This window comes from Entelurus aequoreus, linkage group LG26 (assembly GCF_033978785.1).
Source record: "Entelurus aequoreus isolate RoL-2023_Sb linkage group LG26, RoL_Eaeq_v1.1, whole genome shotgun sequence".
Classification (NCBI taxonomy): Eukaryota; Metazoa; Chordata; class Actinopteri; order Syngnathiformes; family Syngnathidae; genus Entelurus; species Entelurus aequoreus.
In genome coordinates, this window is record NC_084756.1 from 39,308,682 (window position 1) to 39,328,206 (window position 19,525).

General features: G+C 41.7%; 1 protein-coding gene across 1 annotated transcript in view; it reads left to right on the plus strand.

Annotated features, from left to right (window-relative positions):
• Positions 1–15,632, plus strand: part of LOC133643197 (importin-9-like) — a 36,468-nt gene extending 20,836 nt beyond the window's left edge. Inside the window, exons 13-24 of the mRNA XM_062037620.1 lie at positions 2,997–3,136; positions 3,207–3,369; positions 3,445–3,671; positions 3,807–3,955; positions 5,155–5,283; positions 5,391–5,666; positions 6,283–6,449; positions 6,539–6,672; positions 9,545–9,664; positions 9,737–9,847; positions 11,565–11,641; positions 14,605–15,632. Of these exons, the coding sequence (XP_061893604.1) occupies positions 2,997–3,136; positions 3,207–3,369; positions 3,445–3,671; positions 3,807–3,955; positions 5,155–5,283; positions 5,391–5,666; positions 6,283–6,449; positions 6,539–6,672; positions 9,545–9,664; positions 9,737–9,847; positions 11,565–11,641; positions 14,605–14,715 (1,804 nt within the window). The 3' untranslated portion in view covers positions 14,716–15,632. The remainder of the gene's footprint in view (positions 1–2,996; positions 3,137–3,206; positions 3,370–3,444; positions 3,672–3,806; positions 3,956–5,154; positions 5,284–5,390; positions 5,667–6,282; positions 6,450–6,538; positions 6,673–9,544; positions 9,665–9,736; positions 9,848–11,564; positions 11,642–14,604) is intronic.
• The last annotated feature ends 3,893 nt before the right edge of the window (positions 15,633–19,525 follow it).

The window sequence follows — 19,525 nt, forward strand, 5'->3', positions numbered from 1 at the left end:
GGGTGGGGTTGGGGGGGGGTGAGTAGGGGGTAGGTGTATATTGTAGCGTCCCGGAAGAGTTAGTGCTGCAAGGGGTTCTGGTTATTTGTTCTGTTGTGTTTATGTTGTGTTACTGTGCGGATGTTCTCCCGAAATGTATTTGTCATTCTTGTTTGGTGTGGGTTCACAGTGTGGCGCATATTTGTAACAGTGTTAAAGTTGTTTATACGGCCACCCTCAGTGTGACCTGTATGGCAAACACATTTCGGGAGAACATCCGCACCGTAACACAACATAAACACAACAGAACAAATACCCAGAACCCCTTGCAGCACTAACGCTTCCGGGACGCTACAATATACACCCCCCGCCCCCGCCCACCTCAACCTCCTCATGCTCTCTCAGGGAGAGCATGTCCCAAATTCCAAGCTGCTGTTTTGAGGCATGTTAAAAAAAATAATGCACTTTGTGACTTCAATAATAAATATGGCAGTGCCATGTTGGCATTTTTTTCCATAACTTGAGTTGATTTATTTTGGAAAACATTGTTACATTGTTTAATGCATCCAGCCGGGCATCACAACAAAATTAGGCATAATAATGTGTTGATTCCACGACTGTATATATCGGTATCGGTTGATATCAGAATCGGTCATTAAGAGTTGGACAATATCGGAATATCGGCAAAAAAGCCATTATCGGACATCTCTCGTAATGACGTCACTGATCAACCCTCCTCTTCCGTGTTTACTTCTGGCCGCAACAAAGCTGACAAGCCAACAGTTGTTGTTATATTGTCCTCTAGACTCTTATTAATCAACTTATAAGTTTTCTGTTTGCTGCTTACTTTCTCCTGCGGCACAGTTCCATCTACTCTTCTTAAAGTTTACTATGCACCTTATTCTTGAGTTGTTTCAAAGCAGTTTAGTGGCTAGCTTAGCTGTAGCATGCCTTCTGGCTTTCTCTGTGTGTGTAGCATGTTAAGCCTTGTTCTACAGTGATAATTATAATTAGATACTGAGAAATTTAATTTATTTCCTGCAATAAAAGTGATTATCATCTTAGGGAGCGGCTCTACACGCTTATGGAGATACATAATTAGCTCCTAGCTAGTCAGCCGGAGGACTAAAAATAAATAAAATGTCAGCAAGAAGGGATCTGCGTTTGTGATTGGCTTTGAAAGGCATTAATACGCAATGGCGATCATACTTTTTAGATGAGAATTTTCCCTTGTTGCCAGCTATTTAGACGATAATGGCCGTGTGTTGTGTTAATCACAAAGATTATTTATTTAACACATAAATGTAATACTTAGATCAGACTCATTAGAAAAATAAGTACTAACCAAATATACTGTACAAGGGCTCATAAACTAATGATGAAAAAAACACAAATATATGTTGTGCTGAAATAAATTAATAATGAATGTTTTTTCATTAAACTGTCAATAAAATAAAGTGCACATGAAAATACATCTTCAGCGCTTTAGTCATAATTCTTGTGCTTTAGAAAATGTGCTCTGACTTTAGCTCCAGACTTCTTCTGTTTGTTTGATATGGTCTCATTTAGGGCTGCAACAACTAATCGATTAAATCGTTTAAAATGGATTACCAAAATAGTTGGCGATTAATTTAGTCATCGATTCGTTGGAACTATGCTATGCGCATGCGCGGAGGCTTTTTTTTTTTTTTTTTTTTTTTTGTGGTTATTTTTTTTGTTGTTTTTTTTTGTTTTATAAACTGCAACATTTACAAACAGCTGAGAAACAATAATTAAAATAAGTACAAAAACAGAACAAAACAGCGCCAGGCCGGCGGTGAGGCTACGTCTCATGAGTTGGCGTAAGCTAGCCAATGATGTGGTCATGTGCAGCTCACGTGACGACGCCGTCTCCTTTGCTGGAAAAATTCGAAAAATGGCGCAGGAAAACACTACCGATAGTTTAGCGGAGAAACATCTTGAGGTTATTGCTTCAATGGAGAAAAGTGTACGACCTAAGTCGTCAAAAGTGTGGGAACACTTTACTTTAAAGACTTCAAAGAAGAGCGTTTCCTGCAAAATGGCACGGAAGTACAACATTGCTTCAGGAGCACCTGAAGAAGAAAAATGTTGGAGCCATGGATGAAGGGAAGAACTCACAGTACGTAACTTTTTAAGTCCATAGTGGCAACAAGCATTCATGAGTTCAGCTTTTTTGTGAGTAACGTTAAAGTTATGCCTTTGTTACAATGCGGGGCTGATAATGTGTCTCCGGCACATTTGACTCAGTTTTGAGAGAGAAAACGCACGGTTACCAATTTGGAAATAAACGTAACGGACAGAAATATCTCAGGTTGGTTTCATAATGGATCAATGTAGCCGGGCTGATAAAGCTATATAAATATATTTAGATTTGAGTGACGCTTTAGTATAACTAAACATTATGAAGGTACTGGAATATTTCATGCTATTATTTAGAGGCAGCCTAAAATGAATCGTTTATTATTCACAACAGAAACGTGTACAATATCTGATTCAGTTCTGATGAGTTACATTTCTGTGTTATTATTGGTGTATGCTGCACCCCCAATGTCCACAACATGGTGCCAGTATGCTGTTTTTTCCCAATAAAATACTGGAAAGGATAAAAATGTAGTTTGTCTCTTTTATCCGATGATTAATCGAAGTAACAATCGACAGATTAATCGATTATCAAATTAATCGTTAGTTGCAGCCCTAGTCTGATTGCATAAATGCTGGAAAATGTTATTACAACGGAGTAACTTTGTGGCCCATACAGACCACAGCCAAAGAACAGATATTTTTTGGCGGCCCTCCAAGGGGCGCTCACGGCCCAACAATGGTTAAGAAACACTTATTTACACTAATATACAATATGTACACTGACTACTCTGAAGTATATCCGGGTTTACTTTCTATAGTACTGTGTTTCTTCAGAGGATATAGTCAAATGCTTGCTGAAATGTATTAAAACATTTTCAGATACTGTACTTTAGGCCCGAATGTCTTTGTTTTAGGTGGAAGATCCACGAGGCCTGCATGCTAGCCCTCGGCTCTGTCAAAAACATCATCACTGAGAACGTGAAGAACGGTCGCATCCAGTTTGACATGCACGGCTTCCTGGCCGGCGTAGTCTTGGCTGATCTCAACTTGGCGGGTGAGTCTGAAACTGACCCACAAAGCTCTCTTGACTTGTTCTTTACCGTCTCTGGGTTTGTCCTAATCAGCGGTGTCTCCGTTCCTCCTTGGTCGGGCACTGTGGGCGGCCAGTCGCTTCACCGCAGCCATGTCCCCCGAGCTGATCCAGCAGTTCCTGCAGGCCACCGTGAGCGGCCTCCATGACAGCCAGCCGCCATCCGTGCGTGTGTCTGCCGTCCGGGCCATCTGGGGGTGAGGACGCTGTGCAACTTTCCTACTAATAGAACCAGTGAAGGGTAGATTTATCGTTCATACTCTTGTCTCCAGGTACTGTGACCAACTGAAGTTGTCAGAGAACACGCTCATCCTCCAGCCCTTCCTGCCCAGCATCCTGGACGGGCTGGTCCAGCTCGCGGCTCAGTTTGCTTCCGAGGTGCTGGCGCTCGTCATGGAGACGCTGTGCATCGTGTGCACCTTCGACCCGGCATTTACCACTAGTGCTGAGAATAAGATCTGCCCCCTCACCATTGCGGTTTTCCTCAAGTACAGCAACGGTACAACTCCCCGGTTTAAAACGGCCAAATATCTTTTTAGTTTGCCACAGCTGATTGTGAAGGCTTTTTGACTGCTTGCTGGTATGAGCTAAAGTTTGGCTAGGCCTGCAAATCAAACATTTGCTATCTTTTCAGATCCTGTGGTGGCGTCACTGGCCCAGGGCATCTTTAAGGAACTGTCCCAGATTGAAGGCTGCCAGGGCCCCATGCAGATACGCCTTATCCCCACGCTGGTCAGCATCATGCAGGCTCCTGCTGACAAGATCCCAACTGGACTCTGTGCTGTAAGTCAGCAGGGAAAATGTGGCAGTAAAATACATCTGTGGGGGTTTTGTTGCTGCTGGTTTAAAGCCATCGTTGTCTAAAAGTTGTGACTACACAACATATTTTTGTCAATACGAAAGTGAGTTTGACCAGTTACTTGCATACATGATCATATCAATCAATCAATCAATCAATCAATGTTTATTTATATAGCCCTAAATCACAAGTGTCTCAAAGGGCTGCACAAGCCACAACGACATGCTCGGTACAGAGATGTCGATGTGAATAACTATGACAAACCTTGGAGAGGACCGCATATGTGGTTAACCCCCCCCCCCAACCCCCAACCCCTAGGGGAGACCGAAAGCAATGGATGTCGAGTGGGTCTGACATAATATTGTGAAAGTCCAGTCCATAGTGGATCCAACATATCAGCGAAAGTCCAGCCCATAGTGGATCCAACATAATAGTGAGAGTCCAGTCCATAGTGGGGCCAGCAGGAAACCATCCCGAGCGGAGACGGGTCAGCAGCGCAGAGATGTCCCCAACCGACGCACAGGCAAGCGGTCCACCCCGGGTCCCGACTCTGGACAGCCAGCACTTCATCCATGGCCACGGGACCTGTGTAACTCCCCCTCCACAAGGGAGAGGGGAGCAGAGGAAAAAAGAAAAGAAACGGCAGATCAACTGGTCTAAAAAGGGGGTCTATTTAAAGGCTAGAGTATACAAATGAGTTTTAAGATGGGACTTAAATGCTTCTACTGAGGTAGCATCTCTATAACTGTTACCGGGAGGGCATTCCAGAGTATTGGAGCCCAAATAGAAAACGCTCTATAGCCCGCAGACTTTTTTTGGGCTCTGGGAATCACTAATAAGCCGGAGTTCTTTGAACGCAGATTTCTTGCAGGGACATATGGTACAATACAATCGGCAAGATAGGCTGGAGCTAGACCGTGTAGTATTTTATACGTAAGTAGTACAACCTTAAAGTCACATCTTAAGTGCACAGGAAGCCAGTGCAGGTGAGCCAGTATAGGCGTAATATGATCAAACTTTCTTGTTCTTGTCAAAAGTCTAGCAGCCGCATTTTGTACCAACTGTAATCTTTTAATGCTAGACATAGGGAGACCCGAACATTTCAGGAGCAAAACTCTAGTACAAAACGCAATAAAATCTAATCACCCACCCTCGATCTTTATTCTTGTCGTTTCGCCCGCAGACGGCCATCGACACCTTGACCACGGTTGTACGCAACACCAAGCCGCCTCTGTCAGACATGCTGGTGTGCCAGGCGTTCCCTGTGGTTGCACAGTGCACCTTACGCACAGATGACAACGCTGTCATGCAGGTAATCAGTTGCTTCCTTCAGCTAGCTGAAGTTCATGAAGAAAACCCACCCAAGCAAGGGGAATACATGCAAACTACATTCACTCGTATTTTGTTTTCCTCTTGTAGAATGGCGGCGAGTGTTTACGGGCGTACGTCTCCGTCGCCCTGGAGCAGATTGCCCAGTGGAGGGATGACCAGGGAAACAGCGGCCTCTGGTACGTCATGCAGGTGGTCAACCTCCTGCTGGACCCCAGGACCTCGGAGTTCACCGCCATCTTCGTGGGCAGGCTGGTGTCCACTCTCATCTCCCGGGCCGGCACACAGCTCGGAGAGCAGCTAGACCAGATCCTGCGGGGCATCCTGAGCAAAATGCAGCAAGCCGAGACGCTGAGTGTCATGCAGGTATGCAGAATCACGGGTTAGTGTTAGTGACGTACGGCGCCATACTGAAATATCGATACCGCCAATACCAGATATCTATGCTGTAATATTGATTCTCAAATCAAAATATCAATACTTTTGATATTTTAGTTATTTAAGATGATGTAAATCCTCAACAGGAACATGTGAATGAGGCAATGTGTCACTGTTGGATGCTTTTATTGAGTGTTATTTAACATGTTCAGTATTTTCACATTAACATGTTCATGTAACTGAACTGTCAATTAGTTTGTATGCTAAACACCATTTTTGTGCACTCTGTATGAATTTGTCCTGTTTTTTTTATGTTGTATTAGCTTGACTATGTTGTTATTCCTGCCACTACCTTAATATACTTCAGAATTTGAAATAAATAATTAATCCTGACTTGTTTTATTTATGCTATGAGACATGGTATTATTTGAAATACACAACTTTTTAAATTTTAGCAGACATATTAGGTAATCGGTAAAATCAGTGGTATTGCACGTCACTAGTTAGTATGGTTTGACTTCAGGCTGAATCAGGAAAGTTCAAGATAGACCTTTGATCTTGAAGCCAAGTTTCAACTCATTGGTCTTTCACTCCTTCTCTGCAGTCTTTGATTATGGTGTTTGCCCACCTGGTTCACTCCCAGCTGGATCCACTTTTGGACTTCCTTTGCAGCCTACCCGGCCCGACAGGCAAACCTGCATTGGAGTTCGTAATGACTGAGTGGATGAGCAGGCAACACCTCTTCTACGGACAATACGAGGGTAAAGTCAGGTCAGGACAGATTTTACACCACTGATTTAAACCATTAAAATATATATATATATTACATGGTTACATCATGTTGCTGGTTTTCCCTTTAGCACCGTGGCTTTATGTAAATTGCTGCAGTACAGCCTCAATACGGACGACAAACGTCTCCAGGACATAATGGTGAAGGGGGAAGAGATCTTCAGCTCGGGGGAGGGCATCCGCACGCGCTCCAAGTCTGCCAAAAGTAAGGCACTAATCACACACTGATGTCCTACTATGGCTGGGTATATCATTTACAAAAGCAAACAGTTGCCTGGGCCTCGAATCTGTGATCTTTGGCTGCCGACAAGCTCCTGCTAGTGTTTTTTATTATCAACTTAATGACTCCCATTCAAAATTTTCTGAGTAATTAGGTTAGATTTTATGAAAATTTTTGGTTTCACGACTCAGCTGTTGGTGTGAATGTCATAGGTGTGACACTGGCCGTACTGTTGTTGACAATGGACTCATTAGCGGTTGAACAATTTACTCCTTTTCGCATTACAACATTGGTCAGACCCTCCAGGATTTTATGATGTTGCGATTGCGCAAATTCCCGCGAATTAAACCAATACTTGCAAATGATATGCAGCCTCACAACTTTTTTCAATCCCCACATTATCCTTTTGGCCAGTCGTCATTTTCACCAGTCAAATTTGTCCCTAAGCAGCGCTCAAACGAGCATGTCAATTGTCTGAATCAAATGCATCCCTACTTTGCCCACCCATGTCCTCACTTCCTTGTTTACATTGAAAGCGATGTCGGATTGTGAGAATCTCTCATCGTCTCTCATTTACCAATCACCACTATATGTCACACTCGAGTTTCCCAATGTTCTCAAAGAAAATAGACGTGCAATGTGTTATATAATAAACAAAATCGACGAGCACTAAACATCAAAGAGAATGTCTGCAATCGAATGGCTCCAAGCCATACAGTCGTGTACATTATTTTACAAACGTCAACATGGATTTCGAGAAGATGTCAAAAATCCTGTGCTTTTAGTATTAACACATTTTATTAGTTGACACCTTTCAAAACACCCACGGTCACCTTACATGCAATAATCATAATCACAATTAACATTTTACGATAAAATAAGACATTAATATAGAGATAAAACAGTAAAAAAATTAAAAACTAGAAACATATATATAGTGAAGATAAATAAGCATTTTTGAACAGTTATGTTGTCTTGTTGTATGTATGTCAGTCTGGGTCCAGTAAAAAAAAAAGGCAAAGGACAGACTAAAAAATAACATTTAAAACAGAGGTAAAATACACATTAAAAATGCAAATACAAATTATCTTAAGAACAATTTGTTAGATAAAAAGCAGTGAAAAAGTTGAAAACAGTTAAAGTTAAACAGTTTAAAGTCTCATGCTGGGTTAAAAGCCAGTGAATAACAATAGGTTTTAAGAAGGGTCTTAAAAGTAGCCAAAGAAGGGGCCTGTCTCACATGGAGAGGGAGATCATTCCAGAGTTTGGTACCCGCAACAGAAAAGGCTCTGACCCCTCTAAGCTTGCGCTTTGATTTGGGTACCTCCAGGAGCAGCTGATCAGCTGACCTGAAGGACCGGGTGGGGGCATAGAGGCGGAGCAGCTAGATACAGATATATACATGCTACAATAGATAGAAATACAAAGTTGTTTTTTTTCTGTCCTGTCCAGTTTCTCAGGCAAATCATATAGTAGATGTAGATGCCCATATCGGCTGTTCAGATTTACTTTACAAAAGAGAAGTGTAGGATACTTCTCTTGTTGCTTTATTTGTATTTGATTTTATTAAATGTATTTATATTATCATTTGGTGCAGCCGGGCCGGAGCAGGAGGGGATAGAAAGAGGAAAAAAGGAAGACAGAGGGGGGAATTGTGGGGACAAGAAGGGGATTAGACAGACAAAAACAACAACAGCAAACACGACAACAACAATAGAGCACCATCAGCAAATACGACATGTACAAATATGATGGTAAAAGTAATAGCAAATAAGCAGTTAGCAAAAATAAAAAATAATACAGAAATGACAATGAGCATTATTACTCTAAAAATGGAGCAATACGAATACCAATAGAAATAGCGCTATTGATAATGAACAACACCAATACTTTACCTTTATTATTAACAATACAGTTGTTCAAATGCAACAATACATATACGTAATGATAACTTGAGATACGAAAGAATGCAGAAAAATGGAGGGGAAGAAAGAGAAGCAACCTACATTAACCTTGTAGATTGTTATAGTAACAAAAGGTTAAGCTTGTCAGTGTGCCATGTGTTACACCCAGTTTACCCTAGGGCAACAACATTAATATATGTTTGATGAAACGTGATTATGTGCATGAGTGTATGTATGCATATGTACTTGTATGTGTACAGTATGTGTATGTGTGTTTGTACAGTGAATGTATAAGTACAGTATGTGTATATGTGTGTTTGTACAGTGAATGTATATGTACAGTCTGTGTATATGTGTTTGTACAGGGAATGTATATGTACAGTATGTTTATGTGTGTGTTTGTACAGTGAATGTATAAGTACAGTATGTGTATGTGTGTGTTTGTACAGTGAATGTATATGTATAGTATGTGTACACAGTATGTGTTTGTACAGTGAATGTATATGTACAGTATGTGTATATGTGTTTGTACAGTGAGTGTATATGTAAAGTACGAGTATATGTTTGTTTGTACAGTGAATGTATATGTACAGTATGTGTATGTTTGTATAATGAATGAAATACAAAGTTAGGACATCAATTATATATTTGTCTGTGCAGTGTTTCGGTTTATCAACAAAAAATTCTGTATTCCTTATACAATGTCTGTCAGTTGTGCTCCTGTTGTACCTTTTTATTGATGTATTCTTCATTCTTTAAGTTAATTATATTACTACGTCTATCATATATCCTTCCCTTATTTATTCCTGCTCAATGTTTTATATTTTGTCATTGTCAAACTACACAGTATACAGTACATATACTGTGTAGTTGCCTTTGGAGGAAAATATTTAGATACCCCTGGTATATTGTTTTTTTTTTTTCAAGCATCTTGCATCATGTCTCCTCTGCAGATCCTGAGCGCTGGACCAACATTCCCTTGCTGGTGAAAATCTTTAAGCTGATCATCAACGAGCTGTCTACTGTTGTGGAGGCAAACGCCAGCCGAGCGAACCCAGCCGACTGGAGCCAAGGTTTAATATCTTGAGACTTGACGTGCCTCAATGGTGGCATTTTATACACCATTTTTGTCTGTTTTTTTGCAGATTCCAGCAGCATGTGGGAGGAGGATGACGACGATGGCGAGGAGGATGATGACGAGGAAGAAGGACTAGCAGGGCAGCTGTTGTCTGATCTCATTGCATCCAACAAATATGGTACACGCTCCTAATCTGTAGAAGAGAGGTTGGCAACCTTTACTATCAAGAGCCATTTTCAGGGTTTCCGCCGGTCATTAATGGATTTTGCGAAAATTAGGCCTTACATGGCATTAAAGTAGCACTAAATAACTTTTCAACCTTCATAAAATATTTTAATAACTTTTGGGATGATACAAAAACTTACAACTAGTTGAATGACACCTCTGTCATGGTCTGAGGGGGTCTGTATCGCTTTTACTGGAACTTAACAACTTTGAAGAGGGTGACAGGAACCCTGCCACACAAAAAACTACAAATGTGCTGACTTGCTTTCTGACATACATCATTCCTCCTTTCCCCATTATTTAAAAAGACGGCAGTCGATGCGAAAAGAAGAACGCCTACGTGCAATTACTGCTTTCATTGCCGAATCTCCAAAACAACCAAAGAAACGAAAAGTTTTGTCTGATGAGACAAAAAAAGGACAATCAAGGATTAACATTGTCCCAGCTTTCACTCGCTGGCGTGAGCTCAAAAATGAGGAGGGATTTTCTGTTCCTGCTAAACTCGTAACTTTCAATGCTCAAATCAAAATGATAATGCTAATGTTAGCTATCGGAAATTTGCATGGTAGCAATAAATAGCCACTAGCTTGATAGTTCGCAGTTCCATACTACTTCCTTTGAAAAAACTGTCCCGCCGGTCTTTCTCTGCTTTGGACATGCATCCGCCCCGATACATTCTTGGTAGTAGCGTCATATTTGTAGCGCAATCCAAGATAATTTCTTGATAGTGTCTGCTATTCAACATCATCATAGCCAATAGAGACGTATTATTTGTAATCTGGGCCAATATTAAAGCAGACATCATGTCAGTTGGACGCTATATGCTCTATTCCTCATGGGAAATGTGGTCTTCTTCTGACAAAACACTACCGCTTTGGTCCACTGGCGCCGCCAAAATCAACCAAAAATTAAAGTTATTAAGTGGGGCTTTAAATATGATGTCATACAATTCTAGACCTGAGCCAATAAACTTGATAACTTGATCAATAAATTGCAATGTCCGTGTGTGTTTCTTTTCTTCGTCTCTAGAGGTCTGAGCGCGTTTATTTGACCGTAGAATTAAATGAACAGAGTGAAGCCTCTTTTCAGTCATCCGCAATCTTTGTTTCGGTATAAGCAGGCGGGACAGTTATAACTCAGAAAGTTAGGGCGTGAGCAAAAAATGTTACAATTACTTTCCAACTATTCAAGATTATCATTGTCACATGCCTACAATGTTGTCTATAGAGGCAATTGTATGATTTTGACTATATATTCTAATGATCTGCAATAGCACATGGGCATTACATTTGTTCTACGTTGCTTTAAAAAGGCATTACAACAAATTAATTTAGATTTGCTGATACCTGCAGAAACCCTGATTTTGCCCCCCCCCCCCCCCCTCACAAAACAACGCGCAGCTAATAAACTTTTATACTTATAATCTTTTCTTTTTTAAATGCATTTTTGGATGTAGTACTGTATTCAATGTATGCATACTGTAGGCATCAATTCAATGCAATGCACTCAACCAATCACCTTTCAGAACTAAGCCTGTACACATTTATGTCCTCAGATGTTTTCCTCTAGCTTTGCTGCTCAAGTTTACCACCCATAAACCAGAACTTACAGCCATTGTTCAACAAAGGATCCTAAACTTTCACCGTTGTTTTTTTTGTTTTTTTTACTAGATGAAGACTATTACGATGATGATGACGATGATGATCCCGATGCCTTAAATGACCCCTTGGATCAAATTGACCTGCAGGTACGCAGCTGCACATTAAAATTGAAAACAGGGATTGGAAGGTGGAATTGCTAAGGAACGGTTTTGTTAGTCAATATTTGAGTATGTAGAATGTGATCAAACAAACCGTGTGCATATAATTGAGGTGAAACTAGTTTATAGTCTAATCGGCTTCGAAGACTTAGAACGTAAAGCAGAGTTTAGTTTAGGACCATTTAAAAAAACAAAAAAACACGTAGTCCTTTAGTTGAAAGTATTACTGCATACGTATATATGTGTGCATACATACACATACCGGTGTATGTATATACATGTACAGTCATGGCACCACTGCATTTCTGTCAGATAATGCACCACTTCTCCCAGAAAATTGTTGAAATTACAAATGCTTTGGTATTCACGTGTTTATTTCTTTTGTTTGCATTGGAACAACACAAAAAAAAAAGCCAAATGTGATATTATTTTACACAGAACTCCAAAAATGGCACCCTCAACTCAATATTTGGTAGCACACCCTTTGGAAAAAATAACTGAAATCACTTGCTTCCTGTAACCATCAATGAGTTTTTTACACCTTGCTACTGGAATTTTGGACCACTCTTGATTTGCAAACTGCTTCAGGTCTCTCAGATTTGAAGTGTGCCTTCTCCCAATTCCTGTTTATTTTAATTTATCTAAAGTATTGTTTTGTTTCTGCCATATTACTTTGTTTATAATGCTTGTGTTGCTTTCATATCAATCAATCAATCAATGTTTATTTATATAGCCCTAAATGACAAGTGTCTCAAAGGGCTGCACAAGCCACAACGACATCCGCGGTACAGAGGCCCCCCCCCTCCCCCCCTCCTCTAGGGGAGACCGGATGCAATGGACGCAGAGTGGGTCTGACATAATGTGAAAGTTCAGTCCATAGTGGATTTAACATAATAGTGAGAGTCCAGTCCATAGTGGGGCAAGCAGGAGATATGCACATTCAACTTTCTACTCGAGGTACATATATTCATTTTTGATTGTATTGTCTGTGTTTTGATTTTTTTAAATAAAACTTGGTTAAAGGATTTCAGTATAAGTAGTTTTAGAAAATTTTGAGCACATTTAAAATTACCGCGATAATAGACGTGATCATTTTGGTCACAGTAACCGTGATAAGAAATGTTCATACCGTGACATCCCTAGTATGTGTATTTGTGTATGTACACATATATATAGATATATATGTATGTATATATACATACATATGTTGTCATGTGACTTTTCAGCACCAAACTAAATCATGTGATCTACAGGTGAAACTCTGCTTAAGTTCATTCAAGTCAGCAATTCAACTTCAAATGTGAAACTAATATGTTAACAAACTGTTCAGATGCATGAACTATCTTGAGTTGCATGTTATATCAGTTTCACGCATACTTGCCAACCCTCACGAATTTTCCGGGAGACTCCCGAATTTCAGTGCCTCTCCCGAAAATCTCCCGGGACAACCATTCTCCCGAATTTCTCCCGATTTCCAGCCGGACTTTTCCTCCATATAAACAGCGTGCCGGCCCAGTCACGTTATAACATCTACGGCTTTTGGAGCTCAGTGCGCAACTGCACACACTACAAGAAGGAGACTATTATATATGTCTCCGTTATCCATAGGTTTATCTATAACCCATAAAGTAAGCAGGCACGGAGCTATTTCTCAGCGTGTTTATTCCAGCCGGCACGTTAATACACTGACACACAACATCAGGATTCCCATCATGCATTGCTTCAAAACTACGGCAAGTAGTAATGTCCAAACAAAGATAGTGACAGAATAGAACGAGGATGGACAATTCAACCTTAAACTCACTCCTTTCCTGCAAATTAAATTTCACCTATGCTCTTTTAAAGGCTGTGCTACTGCACTTTCAAATACAACAATGAGTAGAGTGTTATGTGTGTGTATATGTGTAAATAGATGAACACTGAAATTCAAGTATTTCTTTTATATATATATGTATATATATATATATAAAAGAGAAATACTTGCATTTCAGTGAATTCTAGCTATAAATACTATATATATAAAACTCCTCCCCCCCCAATCTCCCGAATTCGGAGGTCTCAAGGTTGGCAAGTATGATTTCACGTTGTAAATCTAATAGCTTGAATAAACAAACCTTTGCACCATATTATTTTTTATTTTATTTTTTATTTTTTATTTTATTTTTTATTTTTTATTTTTTTAATAATGTCCTGCCCAGCTTCTCGGGCAAATCATATAGCAGATGTAGATGCCCATATCGGCTGTTCAGATTTACTTTACAAAAGAGAAGTGTAGGATACTTCTCTTGTTGCCTTACTTGTATTTTGACTTTATTAAATGTATTTATATTATCATTTGGTGCAGCCGGGCCGGAGCAGGAGGGGATAGAAAGAGAGAAAAAGGAAGACAGAGGGGGGAATTGTGGGGACAAGAGGGGGATTAGACAGAGAGACAAAAACAACAACAGCAAACACAACAACAACAACAACAGAGCAACATCAGCAAATACGACATGTACAAATATAATGGTAAAAGTAATAGCAAATAAGCAGTTAGTGAAAATTTTAAAAAAAAATACAGAAATGACAATGAGCATTATTACACTAAAAATGGAGCAATATGAATACCAATAGAAATAGTGCTATTGATAATAAACAATACCAGTATTTTACCTTTATTATCAACAATACAATTGTTCAAATGCAACAATACATATACGTAATGATAACTTGAGATACGAAAGAATGCAGAAAAATGGAGGGGAAGAAAGAGAAGCAACCTTAACCTTGTAGATTGTTATAGTAACAATAGGTTAAGCTTTGTCAGTGTGCCATGTGTTATACCCAGTTTACCCTAGGGCAACAACGTTAATATGTTTGATGAAACGTGATTATGTTGATGAAACGTGATTATGTTTTGCACCATATTAAACATTTCTGATTTTCACCTGTATTGTTTGGTCTACTCTCAGGCGTACCTGACAGACTTCCTGACTCAGTTCGCCCAGCAGCCGTGCTACAGCATGTTCTCAGGCCACCTCAACAACAACGAGAGACAAACGCTGCAGTCCATCGGCCTCTAGCCCCCCTCCCTTGTACTGCTGCTGCTACGGCGATGTCGCCGTCGCCTCATCAGAATCAATTTAGCGCAAAGGAAGGAGAAACCTGAGCAGAGGAAGGGGCTGGCGCGCACTTTCCCGTAATGCCCTGCTTCTCCACGCTCGTTAAAGGAGATGATGGACTCGTCTGAAGAGGCCACAGCTTGTGGTCCTGTCTTTTTAAACCAATCTCGGACTGAACAGGACGATCAAACGGAGGTCAAGGCTTCACGGTGGGCCAGGCGATCCGTGACATATGGACTGTTTTGCCATGTCTTCTTTAAAAACATGAGTTATTGTGTTTGTGTGTGAACGCCATTGTTGGAAGTCACTTCCAACTGACACGGAGGAAGAAAAATTCCTCTTTGGAGACGGTGGCCTTAAGCTCCACAAGCTCTTTCTTATCAACATGCAACAAAATGCTCTTAGAGTCCACTTGTGTACGTTTTCAGGGGGAAGGGGGGTTGTCACTGTCGCCATAGTGATTTCTTGACCGTGTCTGTTTCCCATACCAGCTGAGAAGTGGGAATTACAACATTTCTAAATAAAAGTCAACAGGAAAGATTGCGGTTATCACTAATAGCTGGTAGGAGTAATCACATTGATTGCAAGACCATTCTACCATTGTCATTGTGCTCATGTGGATCCAAGTGTTTGTCAAGTCCCCACTATTACCTGGGTGGGTTGTTGACCTCCATGCATATGGTGCGTTTACTGACACATAGTTGGAACTGTTGCTCAATGTAAGAATGTGTTTGTTTGTTTTTTTTAGTCACTATACAAGTTTTTTCATGTGTGTATAGAGCTGTGTATTAATTCTCTGTAAGCCATGACTTTTCGGCTCGGCTTCAAAGCAGCAACACAGCAACAGTATACCACCACTGCCAACCAAGTTGCATGTCAGCTGCTGCTCAATGGAAAATCCAAAACCAAACAGCCAAGACCAAAGGTAGACCGACTTCAGTACTCCCAAACCACCGGACTGACTGAGCCGTTCTCCCCTGAAGAGCTCAATACCAGCATCAATGCCATCGGCCAGGACAACATTTTCACTGAAGAGATCAAACACTTTGGACCTCTGGCACGGAAATTGATCCTTGACTTGATGAACAACTGCATGCTGACAAGAACCATCCCAAAGATCTAGAGAAAAAAACAGAATCATAGCTCTTCTCTAACCGGGTTAAAATCCATCCCATGCAAAAGTTTCCGCCCAATCTCCCTGCTGTGTCACCCATATAAACTCTTTGAGCGCCTGATCCTCAACAGGCTGGCCCAGGTTGCTGAACCTGCCATCATTTCCCAACAAGCTGGATTCCGACCTGGCAAATCCACAACAAGCCAACTTCTGAATCTCACCCAACATATTGAGGATGGGTTTCAGAATGGACTGGTAACAGGTGCCGTCTTCGTCGATCTGTCTGCCGCGTACGACACTGTGAACCACCGCTTCCTCCTAAAAAAAGATCCTGGAGATGACAAAAGATCTGGCACTCACAGACATCGTTGGAGCCCTCTTGAAAGACCGGCGCTTCTATGTTACTTCAAACAACAAGCAAAGTCGCTGGCGACGATAGAAGAAAGTCCTTGAGGTAGGCCGTTCCTCTGTCGTCACCAGTGTGCTGGCTCCACTACTGTACAACATCTATACCAACGACCTGCCAATGGACCAGAACACTGAACGATTCATCGACGCTGACGACCTCTGTGTAAGATCTCAAGAGAGTACGTTTAAAGCGGTAGAAGCAAGCCTCACCTCAGCCATAGATGAGGTGAGGTGAGGGAAACCATCGACACGCAAACCCTGCGAAAACCCAAGTCTGCTCGCTCGTTCCATCTCAGGAACGGGGATGCGAACCGACCTCTTAACATCAAATGGTCTGGAACACCACTTGAGAACTGTACCAACCCTGTCTACCTTGGCGTAACCCTTGACCGCACCCTCTCCTTCAAGGAACACATCAAAAACACCAAACAAAGTCAGCTCCCGAAACAACATCTTACGGAAACTGACAAATTCCAAATGGCAGCACACACATTAAGATGTACTGCTTTGGCTCTGTGATATTCCTCGGCGGAGTATGCATGTCCTGTCTGGGAGAGATCAACCCATGCCAAGAAACTAGACCCAGCGCTGAACAACACCTGCCGCTCGATCACTGGTTGCTTGAAGCCTACCAACTTGAACAACCTACATCTCCTCGCTGGCATTGCCCCTGCAGACGTGAGACGGGAAGTTGCCCAGCCGAGTAGAGTTCACAAAAGCTACCAGTGATGAACGCCACCTCCTCCATGGACGTGAACCCTCAGCCCAACGTCTGAAGTCAAGGAGAAGCTTTCTCAGCAATGTCCAGCCCCTAACAACATCTCGGAAAACAAACCAGACTCCAGCTATAGACACACAGACTAGAGAAAGACCCCCCTCCTATTGACATGGGAATCCCCCCTTCTGAAGACTTGCCCCCCGGGTCGGAAACACCATGGGTCCAGTGGAAGACACTAAACCGCCTGAGAACAGGAACAGGGCGATCAAAAGCTGCTATGGCCAGATGGGGCTACAAAACTGGCCCAACCACCTGCGAATGCGGAGAAGAGGACCATACGATGCAGCTGTCTGTCCTCTGCTACCCAACCAGTGCAGCTTAAAAGATCTCGCAAAGTTCAACGACAATGCAAAAGACTGTGTACAGAAATGGGAAACTGTCATATAACCACATGCTTCAAAGACACAAAAAGAAGAAGAAGAAGCCATGACCTTTGTTAGGTTCAAACCCTGTTGACATCTATTAAACAAGACAAAAGGCAAGGAATCAAACAGAGACAGAATTCAATTTGGACTCAATTGAGGAGAGACATGGCCACTGTACTCTCTGTACAGTCCTGCACCACGCTCTGACGAAGAAGGTTTTCGTCTTCTCTTTTATTTAGATGTTCAATGTTTACGCAACAACACATTTCTCAACAGGAATGGGTAGTATGTAAACAGTCCTTGTTTTCGGTCACATTGAAGACAAAAGAAGAAGATCCCTTGGGCTTGGGCTTGTCCTGGATTCAGCTTAATCAGGTTTTCGAGGACAATGGATGACCCCTCCCGTCTGTTTCTATCGTACACAGCGGAATCTTCCAAGCGTTTGGCTTGGTGCAACAGAGACAGCTTCTTGTCTGTTCATTGAGAACTCAGAACGGAAAGTTTTTTTGATAATTTAAATACAATTTTTCTGACACCTTTAATCCACGGTCCTAGAAGGCGCAGAATAACGACGCAGCCACACGGACAGTTTTAAATCTGCGTTAAAAGTGCAGACTTCACACTACATAACAGTCTTTAAATGGTGTAAATCCGGCCTGTAAAACAGACTAAAATCAATATTCGCCATGTTTGTGTTAAGTTGTCACATGATTTCTCATTTTTTGTGTGTGTGTGTGAATATACTGTATATATACACATACACACACTATATTGTCAAAAATATTTGGCCACCTGCCTTAACTCACATATGAACTTGAAGTGCCATCCCATTCCTAACCCATAGGGTTCAATATGATATCGGTCCACCTTTTGCAGCTATTACAGCTTCAACTCTTCTGGGAAGGCTGTCCACAAGGTTGCGGAGTGTGTTCTATAGGAATTTTCCACCATTCTTCCAAAAGCGCATTGGTGAGGTCACACACTGATGTTGGTGGAGAAGGCCTGGCTCTCAGTCTCCGTTCTAATTCATCCCAAAGGTGTTCTATCGGGTTCAGGTCAGGACTCTGTGCAGGCCAGTCAAGTTCATCCACACCAGACTCTGTCATCCATGTCTTTATGGACCTTGCTTTGTGCACTGGTGCACAGTCATGTTGGAAGAGGAAGGGGCCCGCTCCAAACTGTTCCCACAAGGTTGGGAGCATGGAATTGTCCAAAATGTTTTGATATCCTGTAGCATTCAAAGTTCCTTTCACTGCAACTAAGGGGCCAAGCCCAACTCCTGAAAAACAACCCCACACCATAATTCCTCCTCCACCAAATTTCACACTCGCCACAATGCAGTTCGAAATGTACCGTTCTCCTGGCAACCTCCAAACCCAGACTCAGCCATCAGATTGCCAGATGGAAAAGTGTGATTCATCACTCCAGAGAACCACTGCTCTAGAGTCCAGGGGCTATGTCCACTGCATCCGACGCTTTGCATTGGACTTGGTGATGTATGGCTTAGAAGCAACTGCACGGCCATGGAAACCCTGCGTACTGTACGTGGGCTAAGTGGAAGGTCACATGAAGTTTGGAGCTCTGTAGCAACGGACTGTGCAGAAAGTCTTTGCGCTATGCGCTTCAGCATATGCTGACCCCTCTTTGTCAGTTTACGTGGCCTACCACTTTGTGGCTGAGTTGCTGTTGTTCCCAAACTCTTCTATTGACTTTGGAATATTTAGGAGCGAGGAAATTTCACAACTGGATTTGTTGCACAGGTGGCATCCTATGACAGTTCCACGCTGGAAATCACTGAGAGCGGCCCATTCTTTCACAAATGTTTGTAGAAACAGTCTCCATGCTTAAGTGCTTGATTTTATACACCTGTGGCCGGGCCAAGTGATTAGGACACCTGATTCTGATCATTTGGATGGGTGGCCAAATACTTTTGGCAGTATAGTGTATGGGTATGTGCATGCATCCATTACTCTATGTACAGTATGTGTGTGTGTATGGCCATGGATCTGTGGAAGGTAAGCCAACACTGCCATCAAGGGGACAACTATGGCGGTTAATTTGTGTCTGTATTACGAAAGCGTTTGCTGTACACTGAATTTATGTAAC